Source organism: Sphaeramia orbicularis, chromosome 17 (assembly GCF_902148855.1).
Source record: "Sphaeramia orbicularis chromosome 17, fSphaOr1.1, whole genome shotgun sequence".
Taxonomy (NCBI): Eukaryota; Metazoa; Chordata; class Actinopteri; order Kurtiformes; family Apogonidae; genus Sphaeramia; species Sphaeramia orbicularis.
The window spans coordinates 53097840-53116610 of record NC_043973.1 but is presented as its reverse complement, the minus strand read 5'-3'; the positions used below and the strand labels follow the sequence as shown (position 1 = coordinate 53116610).

The following is an 18771-nucleotide window of genomic DNA, read 5'->3' as shown; positions in this document are numbered from 1 at the left end:
AAATTAATATGACCTCTTATAAAATGAAGTGCAAAGTGTGCATAATATGCTCACTAGGATACTGGACAGTTAAAGTGGTAAACATTCTTCAGATTTTCCAGTAAAAGAACAGATACTGACTCAACTTTTGTGGCCCAGAAATGTACTGAAATAAAGTTAAACAAATAAAATTTGTAACGTAAACAAACCATATTTTTTGATGCAAAAAACACAAAACATTTTTTTCAATATACTCCATAAAAATTTGATTATTATTTTTGTTGTTTGTTTGTTTGTTTTTGCAGCCTTGCAAATGTCAATGATTAACAATTTCGGTTAATGTGTATTACTATTTTTTGTGCTAGGTCAAATGTTTAACGCTAAAATGTGTTGCCGCGCATTTTTTTACTCAGTTCGGAGACATAAATAACCTATAGCATTTATTTAACTTTATTTCAGTACATTTCAGGGCCACAAAAGTTGAATCAGTATCTGTTCTTTTACTGGAAAATCTGAAGAACTTTTACCACTTTAAGAGTCCAGTATCCTAGTGAGCATATTATGCACACTTTGCACTTCATGTTAGAAAAGTTCATATTAATTTTTCACAATTTGTTTTAGGTCAGAATTCAAAAGTTAATCATTTTTTGCATGATTTTCAGCCCATCCACTAAAATCGACACATTGTGAACAGTGTTAAATTCCTACACTAACACCCTTCTACCAAGTGAGTACAAAATGCACACTGACACATTTTAGCATTTAACATTTGACCTAGCACAAAAAATAATAATGTATATTAACCAATGCTGGTGTTAACCATTGACATATGCCAGGATGAAAAAAAATCTAAAAATAAATTAAACAATTTTTATGCAGTATATTAAAAAAAAAAACAAAAAAAAAAAAAGTGTTTTTCGCATCAAAATATGGTTTGTTTACATAACCAACACGGCATTTAAGGATTAAAAATATGATAGTTATTGAGTATTTGGTATTTTTGTTTGTGGCTCAAGTTGATGAAATCAAAAAAAAAAAAAAAAGTTTAAAACAAATTGTATGAAAAATTTTTTGACATTACTACAGTCCTGTGAAGATAACATGCTCACTGTGAATATGAAGGACCTCTGTGGGCGGAGTACTGGAGGGTTAAAGAAGGTGACAGTGTGTACTTCCAGAAAGAGTGTTGAGCAGCGCCTCATCATAAAAAACAAACAAACAAACAAAAACAGTGGAATATTGAGGTGAATTCATGACAATAATGTCCAAGGGGTTAAATCCCCCAAATGCCACAGGCTGAGGTCAGGATGTATTCACGTAGGAAAGAGGCCAAACACTGATTGCACAATCAAAACACAAACAGGAACTGGGCTTGAGTCTCCATAAGAAATCTCTTTACATAATGTCCAAAGCTCCTCAAACCAAACAAGGAAAACACATTCTGTCCTTCTGCTCTGCACCCCCTCAATTACAAAACCTGGTAAAATGTGATTTTTTTTTTCTATAGAGGTGTGATTTCAGCTCGATAAGTGACCTTTTAATGTGACCTGACACTTTAAAAACACCATAAACCTACTGTCCATGCATCCACTGGTTCATACCTCAGTCCAGGCCCGTGATCTTCAGGCGACATCTCAAAACCTTCAGGTAAACCTTCGGAAAATTCAAAAACACGACCAAACGCAGACCCAACCTTCAATACTTATACAATATTTGAGGTTGGAATAAAAAGTCACATGGAAATCGTCTTCCTGACAGCAATTTAAAAAAAAACAAAAAAAAACAAAAGCAGCAACGCAGATTGTAGGTCAAGCCAAACTCAGGTTTTGGTGGCACACGGTGGGAGAGCAGCCTGTGTTTATCCTCAATGAAGCCCCGGTTGGAGTATTTGAAGAGGACTCATCTAAAAATAAACCAGTCACACTTCATTCCAACAGGCAGCCATCAGGAGGACAGAGGGACAGGGGGACAGGGGGGCAGGGGGTAAAAACAGCAGGAGGACAGAGGGACAGGGGGACAGGGGGACAGGGGGGCAGGGGGTAAAACAGCAGGAGGACAGAGGGACAGGGGGACAGGGGGGCAGGGGGTAAAAACAGCAGGAGGACAGAGGGACAGGGGGAAAGGGGTAAAAACAGCAGGAGGACAGAGGGACAGGGGGACAGGGGTAAAAACAGCAGGGAGGACAGAGGGACAGGGGGACAGGGGTAAAAACAGCAGGAGGACAGAGGGACAGGGGGGACAGGGGTAAAAACAGCAGGAGGACAGAGGGACAGGGGGACAGGGTAAAAACAGCAGGAGGACAGAGGGACAGGGGGTAAAAACAGCAGGAGGACAGAGGGACAGAGGGACAGGGGGTAAAAACAGCAGGAGGACAGAGGGACAGGGGGACAGGGGTAAAAACAGCAGGAGGACAGAGGGACAGGGGGACAGGGGTAAAAACAGCAGGAGGACAGAGGGATAGGGGGACAGGGGCAGGAGGACAGAGGGACAGGGGGACAGAGGGTAAAAACAGCAGGAGGACAGAGGGACAGGGGGACAGGGGGTAAAAACAGCAGGAGGACAGAGGGACAGGGGGACAGGGGGTAAAAACAGCAGGAGGACAGAGGGACAGGGGGTAAAAACAGCAGGAGGACAGGGGGACAGGGGTAAAAACAGCAGGAGGACAGAGGGACAGGGGGACAGGGGGTAAAAACAGCAGGAGGACAGAGGGACAGGGGGACAGGGGCAGGAGGACAGAGGGACAGGGGGACAGGGGGTAAAAACAGCAGGAGGACAGAGGGACAGAGGGACAGGGGGTAAAAACAGCAGGAGGACAGAGGGACAGGGGTTAAAAACAGCAGGACGACAGAGGGACAGGGGTAAAAACAGCAGGAGGACAGAGGGACAGGGGGACAGGGGGTAAAAACAGCAGGAGGACAGAGGGACAGGGGGACAGGGGGTAAAAACAGCAGGAGGACAGAGGGACAGGGGGACAGGGGTAAAAACAGCAGGAGGACAGAGGGACAGGGGTAAAAACAGCAGGAGGACAGAGGGACAGGGGTAAAAACAGCAGGAGGACAGAGGGACAGGGGGACAGGGGGTAAAAACAGCAGGAGGACAGAGGGACAGGGGTAAAAACAGCAGGAGGACAGAGGGACAGGGGGACAGGGGTAAAAACAGCAGGAGGACAGAGGGACAGGGGGTAAAAACAGCAGGAGGACAGAGGGACAGAGGGACAGGGGGTAAAAACAGCAGGAGGACAGAGGGACAGGGGTAAAAACAGCAGGAGGACAGAGGGACAGGGGGACAGGGGTAAAAACAGCAGGAGGACAGAGGGACAGGGGGACAGGGGTAAAACAGCAGGAGGACAGAGGGACAGGGGGACAGGGGGTAAAAACAGCAGGGGGACAGGGGGACAGGGGTAAAAACAGCAGGAGGACAGAGGGACAGGGGGACAGGGGTAAAAACAGCAGGAGGACAGAGGGACAGGGGGACAGGGGTAAAAACAGCAGGAGGACAGAGGGACAGGGGGACAGGGGTAAAAACAGCAGGAGGACAGAGGGACAGGGGGACAGGGGGTAAAAACAGCAGGAGGACAGAGGGACAGGGGGACAGGGGGTAAAAACAGCAGGAGGACAGAGGGACAGAGGGACAGGGGGTAAAAACAGCAGGAGGACAGAGGGACAGGGGGACAGGGGTAAAAACAGCAGGAGGACAGGGGGACAGGGGTAAAAACAGCAGGAGGACAGGGGGACAGAGGGTAAAAACAGCAGGAGGACAGGGGGACAGAGGGTAAAAACAGCAGGAGGACAGAGGGACAGGGGGTAAAAACAGCAGGAGGACAGGGGGACAGGGGTAAAAACAGCAGGAGGACAGGGGGACAGAGGGTAAAAACAGCAGGAGGACAGAGGGACAGGGGACAGGGGTAAAAACAGCAGGAGGACAGGGGGACAGGGGTAAAAACAGCAGGAGGACAGGGGGACAGGGGTAAAAACAGCAGGAGGACAGAGGGACAGGGGTAAAAACAGCAGGAGGACAGAGGGACAGGGGTAAAAACAGCAGGAGGACAGGGGGACAGGGGTAAAAACAGCAGGAGGACAGGGGGACAGGGGTAAAAACAGCAGGAGGACAGGGGGACAGAGGGTAAAAACAGCAGGAGGACAGGGGGACAGAGGGTAAAAACAGCAGGAGGACAGAGGGACAGGGGGTAAAAACAGCAGGAGGACAGGGGGACAGGGGTAAAAACAGCAGGAGGACAGGGGGACAGAGGGTAAAAACAGCAGGAGGACAGAGGGACAGGGGGACAGGGGTAAAAACAGCAGGAGGACAGAGGGACAGAGGGACAGGGGTAAAAACAGCAGGAGGACAGAGGGACAGGGGTAAAAACAGCAGGAGGACAGAGGGACAGGGGTAATTTGTTGTTTGGTTAATTTTTCTTGATTATTTTGTCAATTGTTCATTTTGTTGATGATTTTGTTCATTTTTGTGATTTATTTTGGCCTTTTTTTATTATTTTATTGAGTTTGTTGAATTTCTTTTCATTTTTTTGGTGATTTTGTTCATTTTGTTGATAATTTTGTTCATTTTTGCAAATTTTTTTTGTTAATTTTTTTATTATTTTATTGAATTTATTTTCATTTTTGTTGATGATTTTGTTAAGTTCTGTTTAATGTGTTGATGATTTTGTTCCTTTTTGTTGATTTTGTTGCTATTTTTCCATTTGTGTTGATTCCTTTGTTCATGTTGTCGATTTTGTGTCGATAAGAAGCAGCGCAAACATTTAAAAACATCTGATGTGTTGAATGAAACCTGATTATTCTGTTCATTTTTGCTCAATTTGTCATTTTTGTTCCTTTTGTTAATTATTTTTGCTGTTTTGATATTTTCAGCCAATTGTACAGTGTTGAACATGATTATTATATTCCCTGAAACTTTAACCTTAACCTTTAAGTAATCAGAATAGACTAAAGATATGTCACATTAATAAAATATTCATTCCACTTCTAACATGGAAAGTAACAGTAGTCCAACAATTCAGTGTTTTCTAACTACATGCCCAATAATTTTTGAGAGGAATGTTAAAGAAAAAAAAAAAAAAGGCTGACCATGTGACTGAACAGATGTGACTTCAGGCTCATCATGGAATCCCTGTGTTTTTGTTGACACGAAGCCGGACCGCGTCACGTCATTTGACTGTGTTGATTTCAGTTTGTTGTGTTATTTTGTTGTTATTGTCCAATCAGAGCGCTCGGCCGCATGCACACCCCCTCCCTGTAAATTGACCCCATTGGCTGGTCCGCCTCATGGTCCGTCTCTCCGTCGGTTCCGGTAGAAACAGCTGAGTCACACACACACTCAGGTTTCACAACTCTTAAGACACACTGTGTTTGTTGTGGGAACAAACAGCGGCTCGCTGAGACGTTTCCTCCAAGTGACAGAAACATAAATCACCAAACCACGTGTTGTTTGTCCACATTCCCCTTAATGACAGTTTAAAACCCACACATGTTGGAAATTACCACATGAAGGATGATAAAGTTTCATTTACACATGTTTAAAGTTCCAACAATTCACATTTTAATAACAACCAGTCAAATGATTCATAGTAAAGTAAAATACCTAAGGGCGTGGCCAGCACTGTGCAGCAATACTAATCATTCCATTTTTTGTTTTTTTGTGTTTTGTACAGATTTTGGCTTTTAAAGGCTGTGGTCTTAAACTTTTTTTTTAACAACTTTATTTATCATTTTTCCATAACATTTACATCATTTCTTACACAATTTGTGAACACCCCACCCCCCACCCCTTCCATCCAGGTGGCATCCACACAAATACATCCATATAAACACACATGTTTTAAATGGACAAACAGAGCACCAAAAGTAAAAAAAAAAAGAAAAATACAAGTCCAAAAAAAAAAGACTCAAACCAATCTGTGTTGATCATTCATTCCATATCTGTTTTTAAAAATTCATTTAACAGTAAAAATAATAGCTCAAATTCTAGGTCTGAGCAAGTACTTTAACATGCCATTAAGGAGTAATAACCAAATATTTAATAAAAACATGAATTTATCATCATTGACAAAGTGACAGAGCGAGAACAAAGAGTTATTCAAGGTTTGGAAAAACTGCCAAAATGCGCTGTTCCTCAAGGAAAGTGCAAATATTTTGCATACCACACTTTACTTTTCTGAACATATGAGAGTACATTATATCCAAAAATGAAGCTGATATCATTTTTATTTTAGTTTGAAAAGACATGAATTCATAGTAACAGAGTGAGAATCCAATAAAGTAACAGTGACGTGTTTGTTCAGTGTAACGCACCAGAATAATAGTAATAATAATCAGATTTGATTAAGATACTGATAAAAGTATCAGTCTGTGGCCACTTTTGTTTCATACTGGGTTTTTTTATAATACAAAACATTCAAAATCAGTATAGTAATTGATTCTTATGAAATATAAGATTAAACACGGGCATATATTTGGAACAGATTTATTTACACATTGCTATTTACATCCTGAATTTATGCTGTAACCAGGGGAGTCAAACTCATTTTAGTTCAGCTCCACATACAGCCTGATATGATCTAAAGTGGGCCAGACCAGTCAAATAATATAAATAACAGGATAAGAACTTTTGAGTGAAAAAAGTAAAATTTCGTAATGACAATTTTTACATCTAGAAACTGTACTCAAACATAACATGAACAAATATGAACAACCTGAAAATTCCTAACAAAAATGAGTGCAATGTTAATATTTTGCCTTAGTTTATCATTTATATATATGCATAACAACTTAGGGATCACAGTGGATCTACAAATACACAAAACATTTAATAACAGGGAGAATATTATTAACATACCAAATACTTCTCTTAAGACATTTCAGATATTCACATTTTTTATAAAAGGCTAGTCTATAAATGTAAATATTCTGGTGTAATGTAACTCTTTTTACACTAAAACAAAGAGAAAATTTTGCAGTTTTCATTATTTATAGGTTATTATGATAGTATTTTACTGGTCTGATCATTTTTGGATTGAAATGACCTAAAATAATTTTAACATCCTTGATCGTTAATATCGTCAGTGTAATTTTGTATTTCACAAATTCATCCCATCGGCCAGATTCGTGAATGTACAGCAGCTAAAGGGTCGGATATTAACCCTTTCATGCACGACACAGGCCACATTTGTGGACACATACTGTAGTTGAACTCACTTTCCAAAGGGTTCGAAAGGTAATCTTCTCCAAACCACACGAGGGCAGTGTTTATAGACAAAAGGATCATCTTAGTTGGAGAATGTGGACTGATCTGGGATCTGCTAAAGTGACCCTCCTCAGACCCACACATGGGTTTACTGTCCACATTTTGGACAAGACAGGGTTCATACACATTTTTAAAGGTCAAATTCAAGCACGTTTCAAGCACTTTTAAGGGTCATTTTCAAATTTTTCCAGCACAGCCCCTTATCACTGGGGTCAAATCCATATCTACAGGCATACATATGTTAATTTTTGTCACTTTTTATCACAGTGATGTGTAACAGGGTCAATTATTTGGCAGCAACATGGGTATGTAGAGGATATTGTGCATTGTTTGTTATAATTTCACAAAATCTGTTCATTTTCTTTCCATTTCTTTTGGTTAATACCTGACATTATGGGCCTCTGAGTCAGTATGTGGAACTTTTAATTTGAGTCTGTTCCCCAACGAGTAATTTACAGTGTGACACTGCCCGCTAGAACTACAGTTTCTGCACCTTTACCTCTTCCCTTTTGTTCCAGATCTCTATGGGAGAGGTAAGCAGCCGTGCAGTCGGGGAAAATTTTTGGTTTAGCCTCTGCTAATTTAATTTTTAAATGAACTGGCTACTTCAAACTGTATGAGGTGCTCGTGACGTGCTGAAACACATTTCTGTATCATTTGGTTTGTCCAGGGGCATGTTTTACAGGAGTCACTGACCAGGGGTTTTTGTATCTTTGTCACTTTTGTCAGGTATGCTGTATTTTGTTACCTCCGCCAAGGAGGTTATGTTTTTGCCAGGGTTGGTTTGTTTGTTGGTTAGTTTGCAAGATAACTCAAAAAGTTATGGACAGATTTTCAGGAAATTTTCAGGAAATGTTGATACTGGCACAAGGAGCAAATGATTACATTTTTGTGGTGATTGGGGGGGGGCAGATCTGCCTTGGCAGCGGTCTGCGCTCTCCAAGTGCTTTTCTAGTTTTAATAATTTAATGTATCTTCCCTTTTGTTCCAGATCTCTATGGGAGAGGGGCATGTGTTATGGGGGTCGCAGACCGGAGGTTTTTGTATTTTTGTCACTTTTGTCAGGAGCCGACAACGCAGAGTCCAACACCACCGGTTACAGATGTACATTGTGTTATGCTACAGACATCTAAAATGATGTTTCATGATAGAAAAAAGTTTAGGAATTAAAGGAGAACACAAAGTTTTATCCAAAAAAAGGGAAGCCACTTTGTGTTCTTCAGACACACTCACATCAAGACAAAGGTTAAAATAAAAAGGTACCTGGATTTTTTTATTTTTTTTTTGACACAAAGTTTTATTTTTCTAAATGTATCACCTCTCTGTAAGTAGCTTTGGCTTGAAATTTAACCTGACAGAGTAAATATTAAAAATACATTTTAAAAAATCACATCACAGAGTTAGAATTTCAAGCACTTTTCAGACCTTCAAAACACAACAACGAAATTCAAGCATTTTCAAGGATTTCAAGCACCTGTACCAACTGAATTTCTCACGGGATCAATAAAGTATCTATCTATCTATCTATCTATCTATCTATCTATCTATCTATCTATCTACCTACCCACCAACCAACCCTGACAAGAGTTTCACAGTTAGTAGAGGCCCTAGGAGGCGTCCACGGGCACCCCCCCCTTAGTTTTCTTTCTAGTCTGGATCTTTTTGCATCCTTAGGACTAGGATCTAAAACAAAGATTTTGATGATCCCTGGAACAAAACCTGTCCAAAATGTGTTTTTTCAATGTTTCATTACCTCTATGATACTTGCAGGATTGCTGCCAGTCAGACTGTGCAGAAAAAAAAAAAATGTGGAAAGCTCAGACAAGAGTTTACAAATATTTATTTTTTGCACAACTCCAGACTAACATGCACACATTTCTATCTTATGCACACAAATATTTTGACAGCAGCCTTACCCCATACCTCTAGGTCTACTAAATAAACACTCTCCAAAACTTTATAAAATAAATGTCAAGCCTTAGGGCCCATTTTTAAATTACGATGTTATTCTTGTAATATTATGGCTTTACTCTCAAAATATGATGGCATTATTCTCATAATATTACGACTTCATTCTTGTAAAATTATGGGTTTTATCTCGATATTTTATGACATTATTCTTGTAGTGACTAGGGGTGTGTATTGGTAAGAATCTGGTAATATGATACAATTCACAATACTAGGATCATGATACAATATATCATGATATATGATGATACTGTTAAAAAGCGTATTTTTGTTTGTTTCTTTTTTTTAAATGATGATTTCCTCAAAGAACTGAATTACACCAGAAATCTGCACAAATACTAAACACATTTTAATTTGATCAGAACAGGATCTAATGCTATATCACAAAATGTTCCTGTGTTCAAACTGAAATTCTCTTTTACAGACATTACAGTTTAAGATCCTGTTCAAATGTTCATATTCTATTAGTTCAGAACTAACATCAGAACAGTATTTTTGTGCGATACCAACAAAGGAACTAACATTATTTAATAAAACAGTGTTAAATAATAATAAATAAAATATAAACAAAAGAAAAACAAAAACAAAAAATGAACCTCCACCATATCTGCATTTGAATAAATACCTAAAAATATCAATACAGTACTTTTTAATATCAACACAGTCTTGTGAAATGAAATATCTTGTATATTGCAGAACCGATATTCTCTAACACCCCTACTAGTGACAGGTGTTTTTATTTTCTTATGTGGTCCTAATACGCTGTCATACTTTAGGAATCTCAAACCAACTGGTTCATCGTGAAAACAGTCGAGTCTGATCAATGACACAGATCAAACCCACCCATGTTTATGGACCTCCACCCATAACACATGCATTTCTCACCAACACACTGTGGGTTCACACACTCCAGCTGTCGGCTCGCATTTTGGGTCAGTGGCTAATCTCCCACGAGCCTTTGCCTAAGACGTGGCCTGAGCTGACACACAATTACCCACAAGACACCTGTGATAGACACCAGCAGGTGAAAACTACACAATCACACACTGCAGCCAAATGTCACAGAGACAGAGCGCGAGAAAGAAAGACGGGCGGACGGCGAGGAGGTTTTACGAGTACATCTTCAAAGAGGAAGAACACAAACATGGAGGATGTTTCCATAAATTAACTGTGAACAGGTGATGGTTTGGTGTCTCATATGTCAGCCTTCGCAGTTTTTCACAATGAAGAGTCAACTTCTACACTTGGAGAAAATTATATTTATGTAGAAAGAAACAGCTATTTAAGTGTAACATCAAAAGTGTCTTCTGTGAATGAATGAAATTACGCTCAAAGGCAAGGAAACCCTGGATGTGTACTTTATGCAGTATATCTGATAGACTAATCCCTTAATACAGGGTTGTCAAACTCATTTTAGTTCAGGGGCCAGATTCAGCTCAGTTTGATCTGAAGTGCACCGGACCAGTGAAATAATAACATAATAATATATAAATAATGTCAACTCCAAAACATTGTCTATGTTCTAGAGCGAAAAAAGGTAATTTACATTAGGAAAAGGTTTACATCTACAAACTATCCACCGAATTTCCAGGTTACAGCATTAACACTTTGGCCACCATGTCAGTTTCATTTCTTTACTCATGGCAGCTGATCCTGCCTTTCAAAGTTAGTTCAACTTGTTTAGGCCTGAAAATGTCACTGAGGACAGGGTTAACCCTAACCCAAGTTACGTTACGACATGCATACATGTATGGGAGGTCGGCACTCCCCAGATTCCAGTACCTGTCTGCACTTTAGAATGCATGTTCCAATAACAGGATGGCTGCAAACTGGGAAGTGGAGATCCATCCTGCCATACTCCTCTTTCCGTATCTCCCTCCATCCCATTTCCACTCCTAAACAAGTTGAATTAACTTTGAAAGGCAGGAACAGCTGCCATGGGTAAAGAAATGAAATTGACATGGTGGCCAAAGAGTTAATGCTGTAACCTGGCAATTTTGTGGAAAACAAGATGGATGCCCATTGGCCCCTCCCACTGACCCCTCCCATGACCTTTGATTGGATTTAAATCCCACCGCTACTTTGCGCAAACCAGTTTTAACTTGGATTGCACAATTTGCCCCTGTTCACTCATGCACGAAAACCTGGGTCTATAAATTTGGACAAATATCCACCAATCCCTTTCCTACCAACGTCCAGAAAAGAAAATTCCAAAAATTACCAAATGCGGAACTGGGGGGAAATTTTTCAAAATGTATAGTTTTTTCGATACACCCTGTGTAATAATAATTAATATATCTGTAAATCAACACAATATTTATGTTCATCACCATGTTTATGGGATGACTTCTCGTGTCATGTCACGATAATTAATAAACAAATCATCGCATTTGTGATTTAATGGAAAAATTGACATTACACAGTTGTGTTTTTTTGACATCAAGTAAATATCGGTAACATTTTGGGCAGATGTCCAAAGGAAAAGTGACTACTGTCACATCTGGCTAAGAGACACAGGACATCACCAGAAATGACTTTCATCTTCACTCAAAGTAATGTCTGTTATTTTTGTTTTGTTTTTTTTAAATCATATTTCATATAATAAACACTCTTGTTAAAGTAACTAAAGCAGCAAAATGACATGAAAGCTTCATAGTCCTACCTTGACGTCATGCTGCGCCATAAGTGAGCTCCTGTGAAAAAAGAAAATCTGTTATTGATCATCACTGATTTTCACGTCAGTCCTAAAACTGACAAGAAAAGCACAGGTGTACATGAAGGAGTGAAAACTGGAACTCATCTTTAACATTATTAGCATGACCTGTGGACATTTTAACAATTTGGAAATAAGTCAGAAATGAGTCATGTTCTTTTTACTCAAAGAGGAATTAAAACACGCCAAAAGTAAAGACCTTTGTACAGATCATTTAAAGTGTGATAGCATTAGTTTAACAGCAGAACACTGTAAATATATTGTAAAATGTACAGTGTCCAGCATTTACAAAGTGTTTTTTTGCAGAACAAGTATTCATATCCTTTATTTGAAGTACTCACAACACACTGTAAATCATTTTAATGCACAAGTAAATGCTGTGCATTAAAAACTAAAGGAAAATTTGGATTTGTCATCTAAATTATAAAAGGGAAGTGGACTCTGTGTGTCTCGGGCATCACACCAACTCCGTACAGAACAAGGTTCTAATAGTTTTGGATTTTTCATTATAGTTTAGTTTTATTTAGTTTAGACTTTTTTTTCTCTAATTCAGTTAGTTTTTATTCATTTTTAGAGCAGGTGTGCTAGTTTTATTAGTTTCATTTTCTTCTAAGTGCTTAGTTTAAGTTTAGTTTTAGTTTGTGTTTTTTTTATATCTTTTCTCTTCTTCTCCGTCGTATTCAAATAAATCCCAGACAGGACTCTGCTGCTTTCTCCCAACTCTAGTCTCCATGTTTCCATGTAGAGTGGGGACCAGAAGACGACTGGAAACTACAAGTGTCATATGGTGCCGCTAGCTAAAAATAAATCGATTTCGAATCAGTCCAACATTGACAAAGACGAAAACGAAGGGAATTTTATTCCATAATTTTTATACATTTTAGTTAGTTTTGTAAGCACACAATACAGTTTCAGTTATTGTTTTTTCTTTTTATTATAGTTTTTATTTATTTCAGTTAATGAAAATGTTTTTTCAATTCTAGTTTTCGTCATTTCATTCGTTTTCGTAGACGATAATTACCTTGGTACAGAGCTGACTGCTGCAGTTTGGCATACTTATGTATTTTTGGTCAGCGAACAGACTAGTCTTACAAGTCTTACAAAAGAAAGTCATTGGAGTAATCTCATGGACTAAGTTAAATGCTCCCTCTGATCCTCTTTTCTATAGTTACAAACTTCTGAAATTCACCTAGTCCAATACTTTCCACAATGCCTGCGTAATGTATAAGGTAATATTTAAACTAAATGACAGACTCTGTCAACTCGTTCCAATCTATTTACCTACTCATGTACACGACACAAGAGAAAAACATCCCATAAGGCACAGGTGTCAAACATGTGGCCCCAGGGCCAAATCCGGCCTGTGGGATGAATTTGTGAAATGCAATGCAGTGGAATTTATCAAGGAAGTAAAGAAATGAACTGGATCAGAGGGTCTAGAACCCCCAGGGTTCCCCACAGTTCAATGCACTAGTTACTTATAGCTTTTTGGTTGATTATGTTACTGGTCTGGCCAAAGAAATTGGGTTGACTGTGGCCCCTGAACTGACTGGTAATATCTTCAGAAATTTAATTTAAAAATTACACTGAAGATATTAACGGTCCATGGTGTCGAACTCGTTTAGTTCAGGTTCCACATACAGACCAATATGATCTCAAAAAAATAATAGCAAAATAATCTATAAATAATGACAACTACACATTTTCTTCTTGGTTTGATGTGGAAAAAAATAACAACATTATACTAAGAACATATTTACAAACTATCCTTTCACAATAAAATGTGAATAACCTGAACAAATATGAACCAGAAATGTGCCATTTTATCAATATTCTGCCTGCTACTAAATGTTTTATGCCTTTGTAGATGTGATCTATACTATTTATTAATATTGACATTATTTATAGGTTATTATGCTTTTATCCTACTGGTCCAATCCGCTTGAGATTGAATGGGGCTGACTATGGTCCCTGAATTGAACCCGATTGGACCCTTGGGCGGCCCGGTTCTGACCTGGCCTTCTATGTTTGACATCTCTGATCTACACCGACATGTTATCGATGCTGACTTAGGCATGACAACATTTAGACATTAAGGCTGATGAGTAACTCCTGCTCCTCTGTCATCCTCGTCTCATCTTTACTCGTGAGCTAATGAGTCACCACCAGGATGAAATCATCTGAGCATCTGACCCAGCCTCTCATCTTGGATTAAACCTTAAACTACTGCCTCTGTTTTGATTTCAAACCACGAACACACCAACAAATACATAAAACGCAGAGTTACACCAGTGACACTACAATTATCCTACTATTACATTGTCATCCTCACAGGATTTAGACACATAGAGGCTCTTTGTGCGTTACCTGTGCCTCTGGACCTGCAGATGTCGGCAGCGGTCACCGTGACAACCAGCAGAACCAATAAGAACGCTAGGAGGCTGTAGACCCGGAAAGAGCTGAAGGCCACGAACCTAAGGAGACATCATTAGTGGATGAGCTGACGATTCATACTAAAGTCAAATGAATCAATGAAATAAAAAAAGAGTAAGTTATCATAATAATTCATTTACTGAATTTCTATCAGGGATCAATAAGGTTCATCTGTATCTGTAGTTGAACTGAGCTGAATACATCAGTAAGCAATATATGTATATGTTTCTATAAAATAACAACTCACTGTCAAATAAATGTAGTGAAGTAAAAACTGCAGCATTTCCATCTGATATGAAGTAAAAATTAAGTAGAAATAATACAAACGAGTGGTGCCAGACACAACAAACTCCGCCCCTCACATGTGTTGTAGTTTATTTTGGCATCAATCCACTCTTTCATCCATATTCAATATTTGTTAAATATAAAAATTATATATATGAGCCAAGTCGGAAGTACATTGAAACAAGATTGATGTTTTTATAGATACTGGAAATTTAGACCCTTCATAAGTAAATGGGAAAAGAAAAAGATTTAAAATTTTAACAAAAAATAAAAATCGAAAATAAGATATAGCTTAGATATTTTGCAGAGTGATGCCTAAAATTAGTCTCTATATCTGTGCAGTGTTTTAAGTGAATTGAGTTAAAAATTCATGTTTTTATAGTGATTGGAAATTTTGCCCATTATAAGTAAATGGGGGGGGGGGGGGTTGTTAAAAATTCATTAAAAATTTGAACTTTGACCTACTTTTCCCAAAATATAATCACATCTATTCTGGGATACTGGCAATCTATGAACTCAATCTGGTATGAATTCAACCAATAGTTTTGCTGCTAAAGTGTTAAACAAACAAACCAAACCAAAAACAAAACTGCTTGCCTCTCCTTCGGTGGTTTTCATTCTCTGTAAGCCATAAACATCAAATTTTCAAGAAATAAGGCTTGAAATATTTAACTCTATGTCTAATGAGTCTATATAATATGGGTTTCACTTTCTGAAATGAGTGACAAAAAATATTGAACTTTTCCATGATATTCAAATTTTTTTAGATGTGCCTGTATATATGAAAAAGCTGTCAATCAAGACCAATCAACACTATTTTATGTATTAAAAAAAAAAGACTTTTACTTTCCCGAGTCTTTGGAAGTTAATATAAGTTAAGTGTTATTTGCACATCTGAAAAGGAGGTGGATGGAAGTCAACACTTATTTAATCCACCCCTTTATTTTAATACAACACACAAACTATATCAATCTAAACCAATCCAACATTCATACAGTACATGTCTATATCCACTACATATGTGCTAAATATAAACCCATACAAATTAGCTATAATCAATAATTATATACAATTTTACCTATCATCTGTATAATGTATGATTATCTTAATTATGTTCTCTCTATATAACCCACAATTTTACTAGTTTATGTAAATACACTATATAAAATATATAATATATACAGTCCATGTACTCCACCACACATCAGCTGAGCCATCTGTACTACGCTCCATCCCACCTTAAAATATATAAATACTTCTGTATTTTTACTTGTAATAGAATATTTCTATACAGTGGTCCCCCATTTCCACTTTAACCCTTGGATGTATAAATGGGTCAAAATGACCCGCTGAGGTTGTTTTATTGTAATATTTTTGTAAAGAAAAGTTATTTCATATTCCATGTATTCCTCAAAAAACATATCTTTTATAGATTTTCTGAAACTGTAGTGTTTGTATTACTACCCCGAGCTTCCATAGGTGGGTCAAATGACCTGCATTCATTTAACATGGAATTACATCTGAACCTTTGATTCATTCATTCATTCATTTTCTGAACCCGCTTCATCCTCACTAGGGTCACGGGGGTCGCTTGGAGCCTATCCCAGCTACTTACAGGTGAAGGTGGGGTTCACCCTGGACATTTCGCCAGTTCATCACAGGGCTGAACATTTAGAGACAAACAATCACTCTCACATTCCCACCTATGGGCAATTTAGATTAACCAATTAACCTATCAGTGCATGTGTTTGGATGGTGGGAGGAAGCCGGAGTACCCGGAGAGAACCCACGCACCACCTTTGATTCAGAAAAAAAAAGAGGAGTCACTCACTAAATGGATGTTGACACTGTTCGATTGCTGTTATATACTATATATTATTTACTCTATATACTATGCTTTCAAATGTTCAAAATATATACATAAAAATGTACAAATATTTAAAAAAAAAAAAAAATCTATATCTATCTATCTATATATATCTATATCTATATATATATATATATACACACACACACACACACACACATATATATATATATATATATGTGTGTGTATATATATATATATATATATATATATGTGTGTGTATATATATATACATTTTCAAAAAAATCAAATCATTCTTTCATGGACCAATTCATGGCAGAGTGGGGGGTCCAGACACTCAGTCACCTAAGGGTTAAAGCAGGGGTTTCAAACATGCGGCCCAGGGGCCAAATGCAGCCCGCCAAAGTTTCCAAGCTGGTCCGTGAGATGTTTTTGCAAAGTCAAAAAATCCACAGTCCTGAATTGAATTAAGCAAAAAAAAAATTTGCTTGAAATAAGGAAAAAAAATTGAATTAAGCAAAAAAAAAAAGTTCAATTAAGTAAAAAAAAATCTTGAATTAAGCCAAAAAAAATCTTAAATTTAGCAAAAAATCTTGAATTAAGCAAAAAAATCTTGAATTAACAACTTCAGTTTTTTTTCTTTGTTTTAGTGCAAAAAATAACATTCAATTATGAAAACATTTACATTTACAAACTATCCTGTAACAATAAAATGTGAATAACCTGAACAAATATGAACAACCTGAAATGTCTGAAGAAAATTCAGCACAATTTTAACAATTTTCTTCCTGTTCCTCAGTGTTTAGTGTCTTTGTAGATCAGATCCATAATGCACTTTTACAAATGATAAGTTGAGGCAGAATATTGTTAAAATTACACTAATTTTTCTTAAGAAATTTCAGTTTTTTCTGGTTATTCACATCTTTTTTGTTTGGATAGTTCATAAAAGTAAGTATTTTCATAATTTAATGGGGTTTTTTTTCTTTACACTAAAACAAAGACAAAAATTTGGAGTCGTCATTATTTATATGTTATGATTTTTACTGGTCCGGCCCACTTCAGATCAAATCGGGCTGAATGTGGCCCCTGAAAGAAAATGAGTTTGAGAGCCCTGGGTTAAAGGATGTAAACTAAGCGTCTGCTTCCATCTCTACTGTCTGTACTCATTATTAGAATATGAAAGGCACTGATTCCATTCCACTGACATTACAGTTTATGCACAGAGCTGGTGTTGTGTGAGTTGTGCTGTTCATGTCAGTATTGTATGGAAGTAAATCTGTCTCATCAGATTTTGAATTATAAAACCCACTGAATTTCTAGCACTGAATTTTTTTGCACTGAAATTAAGTATCTGAATTTTTTTTGCACCTGAATTAAGTATCTGATTTTTTTTTTTTTTTTTTTTTTTGCACTGAAATTAAGTATCAGAATTTTTTGTCTCTCAATTTAATTATGTTCATAAATTTGGAATAAAAAAAAAAAAAATCAAATGCAAAAAATTCAGAAGCAAAAAAATTCAGATGCAAAACATTCAGGAGCAAAAAATTCAGATCACACATCCGGGACACCAAGGATAAGCAATGGATTCTATCTCAAGTCAAACCACCAGCCAGCCAAATGAGTTCCATTAGGTTGGTCAAGTGACGCCGATGCAGGAAGACAGTCAGCACAGATGTGTGATGTCAATTTTTTGCATCTGAATTTTTTTCATCTGAATTTTTTAATTCTAAATTCATGAACACAGTTGAATTCAGAGACAAAAAAATTCAGGTACTTAACTTCAGTGCAAAAAAAAAAAAAAAAAAAAAGAACAGAGCTAGAAATTCAATGGCTTTTATAATTTTAAATCTGATGGGACACATTTCCTTCCCTAGTGTTGCCAGTGCAGCCTGTCCTCCTGCGTCATCATGCCTACCACAACAGCGCGTTGGCTGCAGCAAACACAGCCCAGGTCCTGCCGGGTCTCCGCCTCCAGTCCACCGGGCCGGACGGACGACACCCTGCACGGCCGGGAGACGGTTCCTCCCGGCGGGCAGCCGGGCTCAGCGGCCCCGGAGGCCCGGCCGCCGCCTCCCCTCCCTCCGCGGATCCTGCTTCCCGGCTCCCCAGCATTAGAAAACGACCGGGGCCCCGCTGCTCTGCTCTGCCGCTCTTCCGGCGCAGACCGGCGTCAAGGTACCGGAGAGGATCCGGCCGGTGCTTCCGGTGGTGGAGGAGACGATGCAGGGGCGGGTCTACAGGAGAACAGCCCCACCCCCCCACCCCCAAACACCACCCCCCCCAGACTGGACCACCGTTAGGTCCA

The 18771-nt window shown here is 38.5% G+C and overlaps 1 protein-coding gene across 1 annotated transcript in view; it reads right to left on the bottom strand.

Annotated features, from left to right (window-relative positions):
* The window catches only part of retreg1 (reticulophagy regulator 1), a 215681-nt gene extending 197038 nt beyond the window's left edge, over positions 1-18643 (bottom strand). Inside the window, exons 1-3 of the mRNA XM_030159576.1 lie at positions 18382-18643; positions 14288-14394; positions 11870-11900 (exon numbers count right to left, since the gene is read on the bottom strand). Coding sequence (XP_030015436.1) covers positions 11870-11900; positions 14288-14394; positions 18382-18578 — 335 coding nt within the window. The 5' untranslated portion in view covers positions 18579-18643. The remainder of the gene's footprint in view (positions 1-11869; positions 11901-14287; positions 14395-18381) is intronic.
* Between the last annotated feature and the right edge of the window lie 128 nt (positions 18644-18771).